This window comes from Phyllobates terribilis, unplaced genomic scaffold (genome assembly GCF_046119375.1).
Source record: "Phyllobates terribilis strain yellow unplaced genomic scaffold, ASM4611937v1 Scaffold_8__6_contigs__length_399053987, whole genome shotgun sequence".
Taxonomy (NCBI): domain Eukaryota; kingdom Metazoa; phylum Chordata; class Amphibia; order Anura; family Dendrobatidae; genus Phyllobates; species Phyllobates terribilis.
This window is the reverse complement of record NW_027362768.1, coordinates 275,646,186-275,661,260: the sequence shown is the minus strand read 5'-3', so window position 1 is coordinate 275,661,260 and position 15,075 is coordinate 275,646,186. Positions and strand designations below refer to the sequence as shown.

The 15,075-nt window shown below is 44.5% G+C and overlaps 1 protein-coding gene across 1 annotated transcript in view; it reads right to left on the bottom strand.

Annotated features, from left to right (window-relative positions):
* Positions 1-15,075, bottom strand: part of TAB1 (TGF-beta activated kinase 1 (MAP3K7) binding protein 1) — a 49,776-nt gene that overhangs the window by 26,537 nt on the left and 8,164 nt on the right. Inside the window, exons 3-5 of the mRNA XM_073644253.1 lie at positions 13,179-13,332; positions 8,088-8,174; positions 1,463-1,601 (exon numbers count right to left, since the gene is read on the bottom strand). Coding sequence (XP_073500354.1) covers positions 1,463-1,601; positions 8,088-8,174; positions 13,179-13,332 — 380 coding nt within the window. The remainder of the gene's footprint in view (positions 1-1,462; positions 1,602-8,087; positions 8,175-13,178; positions 13,333-15,075) is intronic.

Below are 15,075 nucleotides of genomic sequence, written 5' to 3'. Positions count from 1 at the left end.
GGAGTGTCATCGACTAACTAACCAAATGATCAATGTAAACCACTGAGGTCTGACTACTGGGACATTCACTGAGTGTTAGAATTTGGGACACTTATCCCCCTTTGCCCATCACCAGTAATACAGAGCAGTGGTTGATCATGCACGCGGCTGCCTCATACAACTCTTTGAGTCAAGGATGCTTATTTAGACCAAATCCTGCATTAAAGAGGTTGGTAGGGATGATTAAAAAGATTTGCAGGACCCTGGTCCAGTGGCCATATTGGTAGTCCATGGTCACTGGACCAGAGCCTTGCCAGTTTCCCCGTTGCCCTTTTGGTTAGTTGGTCCAAGGCGACGTCATGTGGACTGCAACAATGACGATGTGCTTGACCTATAAATCAGAGGACGTGTCGGGGATGGAGGCAGACAGGAGGTTTGCAGGGCTCTGGTCTTGCAGCCATGGACTACAGTCGTGGCCTCTGGACCAAGGAGCTGTGAATCTGTTTAATCATCTCTAAGAGGATGGCGATTTTAACAGACGTGTTGGGGACATGATTTTGTGGCAGTTCCTAATTTGTGAGTATGAGAGTTTCTCCTCCTGCACTTGTTACTATAGCCTTCCTCACGCACCGCACAGCTCACCTGAACACGAAACCGCTACTGATTCAGGAGCAAATGAGGAGCAGGTAAACGTTTTGATATCTTTTTTCAATATATTATGGGGGCAGCCATTTTGCCTCAGCTTTTGTTAACACCCAGTGACATGCATTACAGCAGTCACATCAATAGGAATCACTAGTCTGTAAATGTTCACTGACTTTTTCTAGGCATGTTCTGTGATCTAGGCAGAGATTACCATGCAGGCAGGGTTGCCATTACCTATAGTGAATGTTGGATCTTGTGTTATTTATATAGAGGTGCTATTTATATATTAATGTTTTGGAAAATAATGAAATAAAAAAAAAAGCCACTAAAATATATTAAACATAAAATAGTTTTCACTTTCTTTAATACATACTTTACAGTAGCAGCATGAAAACTTACAGGTTCTCTTTAAGGGGTTAAATTAGGACTACAACTATTAGCAGCAGCAAAACCACATGTATTAACTTGTGCCGTTCTGCACTAAAGTCATCTTTGAATACTTTACACAATTATGGCACAGGCTAGCAGGGAAAACATGATGTGTGTTCTCTGCTGTCTGTATACACAGACCATGTAATGGTGACAGTCTATAAAATCACATATATACATGGCCATGCGCAGATTACACAGATTGCGTCCTGCAGCACCCTCTGCTAAGGAGACAATATCACTTACACCTTCATTTACATTGGGGGAAGGATCTGCACAGTTTAAAAAATGAAAAAATAATAACACAAAAATATTGGTGCTCATTCAAAATGTATAAACCACTTACAAAGACACGTGCCTGCGTCTGTTAACATTTTGATATTTTGATAAGAGTTACTGCGTTACATACCAACATTAGCGACGTAGAGTTTGTTGTTCACAATTAACACCACGATGACCATTGCACCCCCATAAATCTCCTTTTCTAGGCTGTTAAGTCGGTCTACAATTTTCTGGTACTGGCTAGGAAGCTGCTGAAGTACCGCACCCTACAGCACGCAGAAAAGAAAGGGGAAGGATGAGTGGATGGAATTAATATGCTGCGAATATTTTCTTTACACTAATGTTTTTAATTACTTCTATGCTGAAATATATAGATTTCAGCATGTTACTTATAATGAGCAGAAAAATACTTTAAAGGGGTTTTCCCGCGAATAAAAGTTCATTTTAATCAATAGATCTTGGAATATAAATAAGTTCCACAATTGAATGTGTTTAAATAAAATGTTCCTGTGCTGAGATAATCTTATAAATGTGCCCCTGCTGTGTACTGTGTAATGGCTGTGTCTGACCGTACAGGAACATGGTCTGATCATACCACAGCTCCTGGGCAGGGTGGGGGAAACTATACAGAACAGACATTAAAGAGGGGATCATAAATGATTCTAAGCTGTAAAGTACAACATTTTTTTTTTTTTTAAATCAGGCAGGGAAATGTTTTACCTCACAAAAATAATCAGTAGTGATCCTGTGCTGTCCTGTCTGTATACTCTTTTGTGTCCTCCCCTGCCCAGGAGCTGTGGTATGATCAGACCATGTTCCTGCACGGTCAGACACAGCCATTACACAGTACACAGCAGGGGCACATTTATAAGATTATCTCAGCACAGGGACATTTTATTTAAACACATCCAATTGTGGAAGTTATTATTATTCCAAGATCTATTGATTAAAATGAACTTTTATTTGTGGGAAAACCTCTTTAACCCCTTAATAACATTTGACGTACTAATACGCGTCTGTGCCCTGGGACTTAAGAGCCAGACCCGTATTAGTACATCATGGCGATCGCGCGCGCACACAGGCTGTGCGGGCGCGATCGCCGCCGGGTGTCAGCTGATTGTCACAGCTGACACCCGGTACTATGTGCAGGGAGCGGTCCTGCACCGCTCCCAGCACATTAACCCCCGCTATGCTGCGATCGAAGTCGATCGAAATCGATCGCGGCATTGCGGGGGCAAGGGGAGGTGATCGGCGATACTCACCTCCTCTTCCGGCTTCCAGCGCAGACTGCAGCGGCTTCCCGGGTGTTGCCATGACGACCCGATGTCGTCATGACAACATCCGGGTCACCAGAGAGCAGGAAGATTGCTTGGACATGCGCAGTGCATCTCCAAGCAATCTTAACACTGTGCACTTCTGACAGCCTGCATGGCATAGGGATGGTGCTCCATTCCTATGCCATGCAGGCGATCAGAAAAAAAAAAGTGAAAGTCCCAGAGTGGGACAAAGTAATAAGGTGTACAAACTGTCTGAAAGTGGAAAAAAAAAAAAAAAATGTGCAAAAATATTATAAAAAAATAAAAAAAATAATACACCAAAAATAAAAATATAATGTACCCATCAATAAATATTATTATAAAAAAAATAAAAAAAAAAACAATAAAAGTACACATATTTGGTATCGCCGCGTCCGGAACAGCCTGACCTATAAAACTGTCCCACTAGTTAACCCCTTCAGTGAACACGGTAAAAAAAAAAAAAAAAACGCAGCAAAAAACAAATGCTTTATCACCATACCGCCAAACAAAAAGTGGAATAACACGCGATCAAAAAGACGCATATAAATAAAAATGATACCGCTGAAAATGTCATCTCGTCCCACAAAAAACAAGCCGCCATACAGCTCCATCAGCCGAAAAATAAAAAAGTTTCAGCTCTCAGAATAAAGCGATGCTAAAAAATATTTTTTTCTATAAAATAGCTTTTATTGTGTATAAGCGCCAAAACATAGAAAAATGATACAAATGTGGTACCGCTGTAAACGTACTGACCCGAAGAATAAAGCTACCTCATCAATTTTACCACACGCGGAACAGAATAAAAAAAAAAAAAAAAAAAAAAAAAACAATTCCTGAATTGTTGGTTTTTGTTTATTCTGCCTCCCAAAAATCGGAATAGAAAGCGATCAAAAAATGTCACGTGCCTGAAAATGACACCAATAACAACGTCAAGTCATCCCGCAAAAAACGAGCCGTCACATGACTGTCTGCCAAAATCTGGAAAAATTATAGCTCTCAAAATATGGCGATGCAAAAACTAGATTTTACAAAAAATGCGTCTTTTAGTGTGTGACAGCTGTCAGTCATAAAAACCCCATATGATTCTGGCATTGCTGTAATCACACCGACCCGAAGAATAAAGTCGTCTAATCACTTATACCGCACAAGGAACGGCGTCAAAAATAAACTCTTGGGTTAGGATTGGGCTAGGGTTAGGGCTGGGTTTGGGGCTAGGGCTGGGTTTGGGGCTAGGGCTGGGTTTGGGGCTAGGGCTGGGTTTGGGGCTAGGGCTGGGTTTGGGGCTAGGGTTGTGCTGGGGCTAGGGTTGTGCTGGGGCTAGGGTTGTGCTGGGGCTAGGGTTGTGCTGGGGCTAGGGTTGTGCTGGGGCTAGGGTTGTGCTGGGGCTAGGGTTGTGCTGGGGCTAGGGTTGTGCTGGGGCTAGGGTTGTGCTGGGGCTAGGGTTGTGCTGGGGCTAGGGTTGTGCTGGGGCTAGGGTTGTGCTGGGGCTAGGGTTGTGCTAGGGCTAGGGTTGTGCTAGGGCTAGGGCTGGGGTTGGGATTTTTTTCAAAAGTAAGAAAAAAAGATGACGATATGGTGACTAGTGTTGAGAGCAAGTGCTCGCTACTTGAGTTTGCATCGGGTGCTCTGGTATGCATTGAGTATCGTGGGTATTTGAGTGACATGCTCGAGTCTCTGCCCCATATGCTTCGCGGCCAAAAAACTTTACGGGGATTGCCTGCCATGCACGAGCGATCCCCGCATGTTTTTTTTTGGGTGCCTAATAACCGTGAAACATGCGGAGCAGGGACTCGAGCATGTCACTCAAGCACACGCTGTACATGGTGCATACCTGAGTACCCGATGCAAACTCAAGTAGCGAGCACTTGCGCTCAAGAATAATGACAACTTATTCAATATGATGACCTAATGTAAACAAATTCTGTGCCGTACCTCTGGGTTCAAAATGTTCACTATACACCTTAAAATCTTTGAGGGGTATAGTTTCCAAAATGGGGACACTTGTGGGGGAGCTCCACTGTTTAGGCACATCACGGGCTCTCCAAACGCGACATGGTGTCCGCTAACAAATTGAATGGAAAATCGGCTCAAATTGTTAGCGGATGCCATGTTGCGTTTGGAGAGCCCCTGTGTGCCCAAACATTGGAGCTCCCCCACAAGTGACCTCATTTTGGAAACTAGACCCCCCAAGGCACCTATCTAGATGCATAGTAAGCACTTGGAACTCCCAGGTGCTTCACAAATTGATTCGTAAAAATGAAAAAGTGAAAAAAAAAAACACTTTTTCATTTTTATGAATCAATTTGTGAAGCACCTGGGGTTCCAAGTGCTCACTATGCATCTAGAAAGGTGCCTTGGGGGGTCTAGTTTCCAAAATGGGGTCACTTGTGGGGGAGCTCCAATGTTTGGGCACACAGGGACTCTCTAAATGCAACATGGTATCCGCTAACAAATTGAGCCGATTTTCCATTCAATTTGTTAGCGGATACCATGTTGCATTTAGAGAGTCCCTGTGTGCCCAAACATTGGAGCTCCCCCACAAGTGACCCCATTTTGGAAACTAGACCCCCAAGGCACCTATCTAGATGCATAGTGAGCACTTGGAACCCCTAGGTGCTTCACAAATTGATTCGTAAAAATGAAAAAGTGTTTTTTTTTTCACTTTTTCATTTTTACGAATCAATTTGTGAAGCACCTGGGGGTTCCAAGTGCTCACTATGCATCTAGAAAGGTGCCTTGGGGGGTCTAGTTTCCAAAATGGGGTCACTTGTGGGGGAGCTCCAAAGTTTGGGCACAGAGGGGCTCTCCAAACGCAATGTGGTGTCCGCTAACAATTTGAGCCGATTTTCCATTCAATTTGTTAGCGGATACCATGTTGCATTTAGAGAGTCCCTGTGTGCCCAAACATTGGAGCTCCCCCACAAGTGACCCCATTTTGGAAACTAGACCCCCAAGGCACCTATCTAGATGCATAGTGAGCACTTGGAACCCCTAGGTGCTTCACAAATTGATTCGTAAAAATGAAAAAGTGTTTTTTTTTTTTTTGGTTTTGAGCACCTTGAGGGGTGCAGTTTTTAGAATGGTGTCACTTTTGGGTATTTTCTGTCATAAAGACCTCTCAAAGCGACTTCAAATGTGATGTGGTCCCTAAAAAAATGGTTTTATAAATTTTGTTGTAAAAATGAGAAATCGCTGGTCAACTTTTAACCCTTATAGCTCCCTAACAAAAAAAAATTTTGGTTCCAAAATTGTGCTGATGTAAAGTAGACATGTGGGAAATGTTATTTATTAACTCTTTTGTGTGACATATCGCTCTGATTTCAGGGCTTAAAAATTCAAATTTTGAAAATCGCAAAATGTTCAAAATTTTCGCCAAATTTCCGTTTTTTTCACAAATAAACGCAAGTGATATCGAAGAAATTTTTCCACAATCATGAAGTACAATATGTCACGAAAAAACAATCTCAGAATCAGGGGGATCCGTTGAAGCGTTCCAGAGTAATTACCTCATAAAGTGACAGTGGTCAGAATTGTAAAAATTGGCCCGGTCATTAACGTGCAAACCACCCAACGGGGCTTAAGGGGTTAAGCTGCACTTACATTGAAGGATAACTATGATCAGGTGATCTTAACGCTCGGCATGGATTTATATAGTGTGACAGTAAAGAATGGTAAAAAATAAAAAAATAAATCTATACTTACCTTCTGATGGCCCCCCCCCCAGTCTTTATTCGCTCTGTCCTGGTTTGCCGGCAGCTCACGGTACACTACACTGAAGGACCTGCCATCACATTTTCACTAAATGACATCAGTGCAGGTCCTTCAGTCCAACGCGATCTGCCGGTAAGTGAAGACAAAGACACCGGGGGCCATCAGAAGGTAAATATAATATTTATTTATTTATTTATTTTTTTTACAGGTTCTATGGTACCTGGGTCTGGAGGAGAGTCTCCTCTCCTCCAGACCCAGGTACCATCCGCACATTGAAACGCTTGGATTCCGCATGTACAGATCCAGTGATGCGGAAGTGCTGTGTTTTCGCTGCCATTGACTTGCATTGGAACGCTTGGATTCTGCAAAATAATTGGTAGTGCTGCGTTTTTTTTCCGCAATGATAATCCGCAGCGGAAATTTCCGCAGCATGTGCACAGCACATGCGGATTATCATTGGGGAACATAGCAGGCCTTCTACCATGCGTTTTTTAAGCGTTTCTGCAGCGTTTTTGCCGCTGCAGAAATGCTTAAAAAACGCATCGTGGGCACACAGCCTTAGAGTCGTGGAGTATAATATAAAATGGACTGACTCCAACTCCTAAAATATATAATAAATTGGGTACAGTAGTTCAATGCAGTTTGTGGGGAATATTTTTTCATAAGAATTTGGGAAAGTTATGAAATGTCCTATAAATGTCTGACCTATTCCTGATCTAAGGGTCTAGACTTTTAGCTGAGATGAGTCTGTGCTACAGTAAATCTATCACTTAAACATGAGCCATGTATGAGGGAGTCGGAGACATGGAAATTGAGGAGTCGGAGGTTTGGCTTACCGACTCCACAGCCCTGATTAGCAGAGCTGAAAACAGTTTATTATTGGGGCTATCTGGTGTCGGACCCCCACCGATCTAATATTGATGAACTCTCAAAGATAGGTCCTCAATATGAGAGGCTTGAAAGCCCCTTTAACAAGGCATCATCTTATCTAATCACATTGAGAAACTTTTGCAACAGGGTTTTCTGGCTTCAGATACTGAAGACCTTTCTTTAAGAGGGGTCATCAATATCAGATCAGAGGGGGTCCGACACCAGCAGTAAACTGTTGTCAGCTATGGCAACAGCCAAATGCAAACTGCTAAAGGAGCCAAACAGCACAGCTTCATACACTGTGTATTGTGGGATCCTATTTTCTAAGAATACGTTATCAATATTCCAAGCCTGGAACAATCCTTTAACAGTAGCAGCTGAAAGCTAGACAAAAATGTCAGACCGATGTAAGCTGAAGGCTTGTTTGCACGACAGCTATTCCTCCCAACCCCCTATGCACATGCATGATTAGCTAAGCTCAGCATGCATTTTTGTAGAGAGATTGGACCAAGCCAATGTCAGACACCTCTGATGGTGGCTCATCTCACCTGAGAATAAAAAGCTCAGGCATGTTGAACTCCAACAACATGCCATACCCCGCATTACTCCAACTACTACATTAGATGGTTGGTGGGTTCAGATGACATTAAACTAATGAGTATAACCATATACCTGAAGAATGAAGAAAGGCTATGACAGTTTTAAATGACCCTCGCCATATGTAAATAACCCTGCATAAAACTATACACAAATTGGACTTGAAAATTTGTGGATAGACAGCACAGACACCAATTGTCTGAAGGGTTGAGCAACCTACTGACATTTCTGGATTTAGCAATAAAATACCTGCACTATTCAGAATGAGAAACTTACCTCTGGCAGCTGAGACAGGAGGCTTGCTTTTTCTGCTAAGGAATCATCTATAGACTCGAGAAAACTTCTTTCAACCACATCAAATGCCTAAATAACACACAATTAAGGAAGATTAAATGCAAGATTGCTAAAGCAGCCGATTACCATCACTCTTAAATTATGATGGAAATAATCCCAGCATACAACTGTTACATAAAAGGGTATCTCAGATGAGCATCACCTTCTGAAGGTTTGCAATGGATTATACACTGTATCTAGCATCTGTAATAGCCCTTCTTAACAAGACAGATTACATTTCCTCAGATAGTTAGAACAATAACTTAATTTGGACCTTACATTTTATTTTTCTTCAAAGGGAACTTGTCTGCATAATGATGGGCATGATTAAGTGAAAGGTACCATTACATTAAAATTATAGTTCTATTAAGTGCTGGGGTCTGGAGAAATGACTGCTTGGCAGCTTTCCTAGGTCTTCCCATTTCCAGTTGATTGACAGATCTGTTCTTTATTTCTGCATAGTAAGAGATCTGTCAATCAAGCTGATCCAGGCCGAGAGGATCAGGAGGAGAGCTGCCATGTAGAAACAATGCCCAGAGCCTGCCACTTGTTAAAACTATGAAGCATTTTACAGCATGGTTATATTCAGGACACCAAACATTACAATGTACTGAACATTCAGTTTTTGCTAAAGAAATCTATATGTAGGAGATGGATACGTTTTGATCTTTGTACATCTAGTTTATCTATCCTATCATTATTGCTAACATGTACACATTCCTCCTTCATGGATCCAAACAAAAACTTTACACCAGTCAACCTGTGGCTGTCAAATGACCGCAAAGAGTCTACATAAAAGACGATTGATATTATAGCCTGATTAGACAGCACTTCTATGCAGAGGTGACATTCACTGCGTAGAAAATGGTTGTTCTCGGCAGCACATGCTCTGGTTATACTACACAGGACAATGTACTTCCAAGAACGATCATTTTTAAGCTTATTTAAAAATAATTTCAACTGGTGAAAGTATTTTGCTCGTTAGTTGGTTGAATAGCAGCCTTGTTAAGAAAGACCGATAATAGGAAATCAGTGTTCCTGGAAACTTGTGCTCGACTATCAGCCAGTGGAAATACACCCCAAGATGCATGTTACACCCATAAAGCACCACTACAGTGTTCTTTTTGCAGTGCTGGAGTGAAGCTTCTAATCTAAGTTCCCTGACCCAAGTCTTATACTTACCCCCAACCGTCTTGACCTTCTATCAGCACGACTGCAGTGGGTTGTGACCCGCTAAAGCAAGCAGAGGTCACTTTTCAATATAAGTCTATGAGACCCTTGTTCTGGCTCTCATAGACTTACATTGAGAGCTTGTGACTAGTGTTGAGCGATACCTTCCGATATCAGGAAATATCGGATCGGATTGGATCGGGCAGATACTCAAAAAGTATCGGATATCGCCGATTCCGATACCGGAAACCAATGCAAGTCAATGGGACACAAATATCGGAATGAAAATAAACCCTTTCTTTCCTTGTAGGTTAATTCTACATGAAGGAAAACAACTAACAATAATGTAGAATGTATTGGCGGAGGTGGTTGCCCAAATCGATGGGAACAGTGCTCACAGTGAAACATGAAAAGCCGGCAATTCATCAGCGGCATACACCGGTACCCGACAATTTATAACAGAAAGAATAGAGCATCACACATAGATTAGATAGATAGAAACAGGTCAGTCACATATATATATATGAAGTACAGTGACAGTGTTGCTTACTGTACTTGTCATTTAGTGTTAAAATAAAGGATTTATTAAAAAAAAAAATTGGCGTGGGGTTCCCCGTAATTTTAGTCTCTAGCGGAGGTTAAGCAGACGGCTGGGGCAGATGTTTGAAGCCTGGGAAGGGGTAATACCCACGGAGCTTCCCAGGCTACTAATATCAGCCCCCAGCTGAATACCTAGCCTTTACTAGCTATTAAAATGGAGGGCCCCAAAAAAAAATGACGTGGGGTCCCCCCTATTTTAATAGCTAGCAAAAGCTAGGCAGACAGCTGGGGGCTGATATTAATAGCCCAGGAAGGGTGCCATGAATATTGGCCACCTCCCAGGCTAGAAACACCAGCCGTCAGCCGCCCCAGAAATGGCGCATCCATAGGATGCGCCAATTCTGGCACTTAGCCTCGCTCTTCCCACTGCCCTGTAGCGGTGGCAGTGGGGTAATAGGGCTGGGGTTGATGTCAGCTTATAATGCCAGCTGACATCAAGCCCAGGTTAGTAATGGAGAGGCGTCTATAAGACACCCCCATTACTAACCCCATAGTCAAAGTTACAAAAAAACACAAACACCCGAATAAAGTCCTTTAATTGAAATAAACACACAATTCTTTATTGTTCTAAATTAAACCATACTTACCATCACACCCATTCCAGCTGAAGCCAACGATCTCCTGCAATAAAAGTTAAATAATAAAGCAACATCATCCTTACCTTTCCATGGTTCCCAGGACAGCTCCAGCTCTGCTACATCGAGATGACAGGCTGGACCGCAGCAGAAAGCTGCCATCCAGCCTGTCATCCCGCAGACACTGAGAAGTGCAGGCATGCTTACGCTCTGCAGTGTCTGGCTGTGACTGCATCCAGATGAGCCGAGGTCATGTCCAGCTAACTCAGCTCACCTCATGCACGTCACTGACAGCGTGGGAGAATTCTCCTGCGCATGCGGTGAGCGTGAGAGAATTCTCCTGCTGAAGCGCTGAGCGCAGAAGAATTTTCCCACGCTGTCAGTGACGTGCATGAGGTGAGCTGAGTTAACTGGACATGACCTCGGCTCATCTGGATGCAGTCACAGCCAGACACTGCAGAGCGCAAGCATGCCTGCACTTCTCAGTGTCTGCGGGATGACAGGCTGGATGGCAGCTTTCGGCTGCGATCCAGCCTGTCATCTCGATGTAGCAGAGCTGAAGCTGTCGTGGGAACCATGGAAAGGTAAGGATGATGTTGCTTTATTATTTTTCTTTTATTGCAGGAGATCGTTGGCTTCAGCTGGAATGGGCGTGATGGTAAGTATGGTTTAATTTAGAACAATAAAGAATTGTGTGTTTATTTCAATTAAAGGACTTTATTCTGGGTGTTTGTGTTTTTTTGTAACTTTGACTATGGGGTTAGTAATGGGGGTGTCTTATAGACGCCTCTCCATTACTAACCTGGGCTTGATGTCAGCTTATAATGTCAGCTGACATCAACCCCAGCACTATTACCCCACTGCCACCGCTACAGAGCAGTGGGAACAGCGAGGCTAAGTGCCAGAATTGGCGCATCCTATGGATGCGCCATTTCTGGGGCGGCTGACGGCTGGTGTTTCTAGCCTGGGAGGGGGCCAATATTCATGGCACCCTTCCTTGGCTATTAATATCAGCTCCCAGCTGTCTGCCTAGCCTTTGCTAGCTATTAAAATAGGGGGGACCCCACGTCATTTTTTTGGGAGGGTCCCCCATTTTAATAGCTAGTAAAGGCTAGGTATTCAGCTGGGGGCTGATATCAGTAGCCTGGGAAGCTGCGTGGGTATTACCCCCTTCCCAGGCTTCAAACATCTGCCCCAGCGGTCTGCTTAACCTCCGCTAGAGACTAAAATTATGGGGAACCGCACGCCAATTTTTTTTTAAATAAATCCTTTATTTTAACACTAAATGACAAGTACAGTAAGCAACACTATCACTGTACTTATTATATATGTGACTGACATGTTTCTATCTATCTAATCTATGCGTGATGCTCTATTCTTTCTGTTGTAAATTGTCGGGTACCGCTGCTGAATTGCCGGCCGGCTTTTTTAAAGAGACAGTGCATGAAAACACTATTATTTTTTTAAATGAATCCTTTACACTAAATGACAAGTACAGTAAGCTGAGCGCTGCCATCCAGCTTGTCATCCTTCAGAGACACTGCAGAGCGCAGGCATTATGGGAACTTCCGATTCCGGTATTCGATATTCTAAAAGTATCGGAACTCAGTATCGGAACTCTGATACCCCGAATATTGGCCGATACCCGATATTTCAGTATCGGAATGCTCAACACTACTTGTGACCATTACTTCTGGTCAGTCACAAGTTGCGGTCACAAAATGGCAGCATGAGACAAGAGAGGTGAATACAGCGGCAGGTAAGTGTAAAGGCCCCGTCACACTTAGCGACGCTGCAACGATCCCGACAACGATATGACCTGTCAGGGATCGTTGCTGCGTCGCTATGTGGTCGCTGGTGAGCTGTCAAACAGGTAGGCTCACCAACGATCAGGGGAGAAGCGACATCGTGGAAAGAATCTTTCCACGATGTCCTGCTCCTGGTTACCAGCCTGCTGAAGCAGGATCAGGCTGGTAACCATGGTAAACATCGGGTTACTAAGGGCACACGCGCACCTAGTAACCCGTTGTTTATCATGGTTACCACTTTGCTACAGTGAGCGGGAGGTTACCGCTCACTTTAGCAGGCTCGTAACCATGATAAACAAGGGTTACTAGGTGCGCGTGTGCCCCTAGTAACCCGATATTTACTATGGTTACCAGCCTGATCGCTGCTCCCGCTGGTCACACACAGCGATGTGTGCTGACCAGCGGGAGGGCAACGACCTAGAAATGGTCCAGGACACTTTGCAGCGATCAGCGACCTCACAGCAGGGGCCTGATCGCTGCAAAGTGTCACACATAGCGACATCGCTGGTGAGGTCGCTGTTGCGTCACCAAAACCGTGACACAGCAGAGATCTCGCTAGCGATCTCGCTATGTGAGACGGGGGCTTAAGATTAGGACCAGGGACCACTCCAGTGCTGAAAATAACAAAAACCCACTGGAGTGGTGCTTGAAATCTTTTCTCGTCCATATTAAAGCCACAAGTCCTGGTCCCACTGCAGGCCTTGAACTCCAAACTAACAGTATGATATATGCCTATGACGCTTTTGATTCAGGTCATGAAACCTATGGTTGGGCTGAGACTTGTGGCCACAATACAGGTGAGAACATACAGCTGCTATATGATATGTGACTAGGCTCTTAAAATTAATCCTCTGCTCAGGTCAATAAACTCAGCCACTAACCTGCAACAACACTCTCTGCACCTCTCCGTCCGTTACATCGGCATGCAACTGCCCCAAGAGAAGCTCAGCTGCCAACCTCTGGCCGACAAAATTAGTGGCTCTGGTGCCATCATAGCCATTGAACACTCCATAGAGATAAATGTTATTCTCTCCTCTGTAAAATGAGACAAAAATGCTGCAATGTTAAAAGAAACCGACATCTGGCAAAGAGTAGAAAAAAGCTACAGCTTTATTGATCTGTTCTGAGAACAGTTAAATATATCCCTCTAAAAATAAAAAAGTAGATGATAAATTATGGTATCAGTAACCAGCTTTCATATGAGTCACGCTGCACAAAAGAGCCAGTTATTAAAGTGACCCTGTCATGTTGACCATACTGTCAGCTTGCACATAGCGTGTAATAACTTGGAGGGAATTACGCTACATATCTGTGTGCAGAGGACAGACTGTAACAGCTAACGATGAGCACTCAGTCCATTACTGACAGACCGCCCACAGGGCAGACTACCAAGGGGAGCAAAGATGGGAACCTATCACCTAGAACGAGCTGTCAGTTTAGTGTAATGGTTAATTATTAGTGTTGAGAGAGTATGCTCGGGCCGAGCTCCGAGTATTTACAGCTGCTCGGTGATATGTTTGAATCGTTCCCGTGTGCATGATTTTCAACTGTTTGACAGCTTTATTACATGAGAGGAATGTGTAAGAAATAGACATTCCTCACATGTAATAAAACTGTCAAACAGTTGCAAATCATGCACACGGGAACGATTCAAACATATCACCGAGCAGCTGTAAATACTCGAAGCTCAGTCCGAGCATAGTCGGTGAAAGGGTTAACAGAACATACAAGCTCAACACTATTAATTATCTTTAGTTTATTCATCTAAAGGAAATCTACCATCAGGTTTTTGCTACGTAATCTGACAGCAGCATAATGTAAGGGCCGAGACCCTGATTCCAGCGATGTGTCACTTAGTTTACTGGGTGCAGCAGTTGTTATAGAATCAGTTTTCTCTGCTGCAGATCTAGCAGAGCTCGGAATGCTGGTGTGTATAGCCCCGCCCACACCACTGGCTGGAATGCCGATCTGTGTATAGCCCCGCCCACACCACTGGCTGGAATGCCGATCTGTGTATAGCCCCGCCCACACCACTGGCTGGAATGCCGATCTGTGTATAGCCCCGCCCACACCACTGGCTGGAATGCCGATCTGTGTATAGCCCCGCCCACACCACTGGCTGGAATGCCGATCTGTGTATAGCCCCGCCCACACCACTGGTTGGAATGCCGATCTGTGTATAGCCCCGCCCACACCACTGGTTGGAATGCCGATCTGTGTATAGCCCCGCCCGCACCACTGGTTGGAATGCCGATCTGTGTATAGCCCCGCCCGCACCACTGGTTGGAATGCCGATCTGTGTATAGCCCCGCCCGCACCACTGGTTGGAATGCCGATCTGTGTATAGCCCCGCCCGCACCACTGGTTGGAATGCCGATCTGTGTATAGCCCCGCCCGCACCACTGGTTGGAATGCCGATGTGTGTATAGCCCCGCCCGCACCACTGGTTGGAATGCCGATCTGTGTATAGCCCCGCCCGCACCACTGGTTGGAATGCCGATCTGTGTATAGCCCCGCCCGCACCACTGGTTGGAATGCCGATCTGTGTATAGCCCCGCCCGCACCACTGGTTGGAATGCCGATCTGTGTATAGCCCCGCCCACACCACTGGTTGGAATGCCGATCTGTGTATAGCCCCGCCCACACCACTGGTTGGAATGCCGATCTGTGTATAGCCCCGCCCACACCACTGGTTGGAATGCCGATCTGTGTATAGCCCCGCCCACACCACTGGTTGGAATGCCGATCTGTGTATAGCCCCGCCCACACCACTGGTTG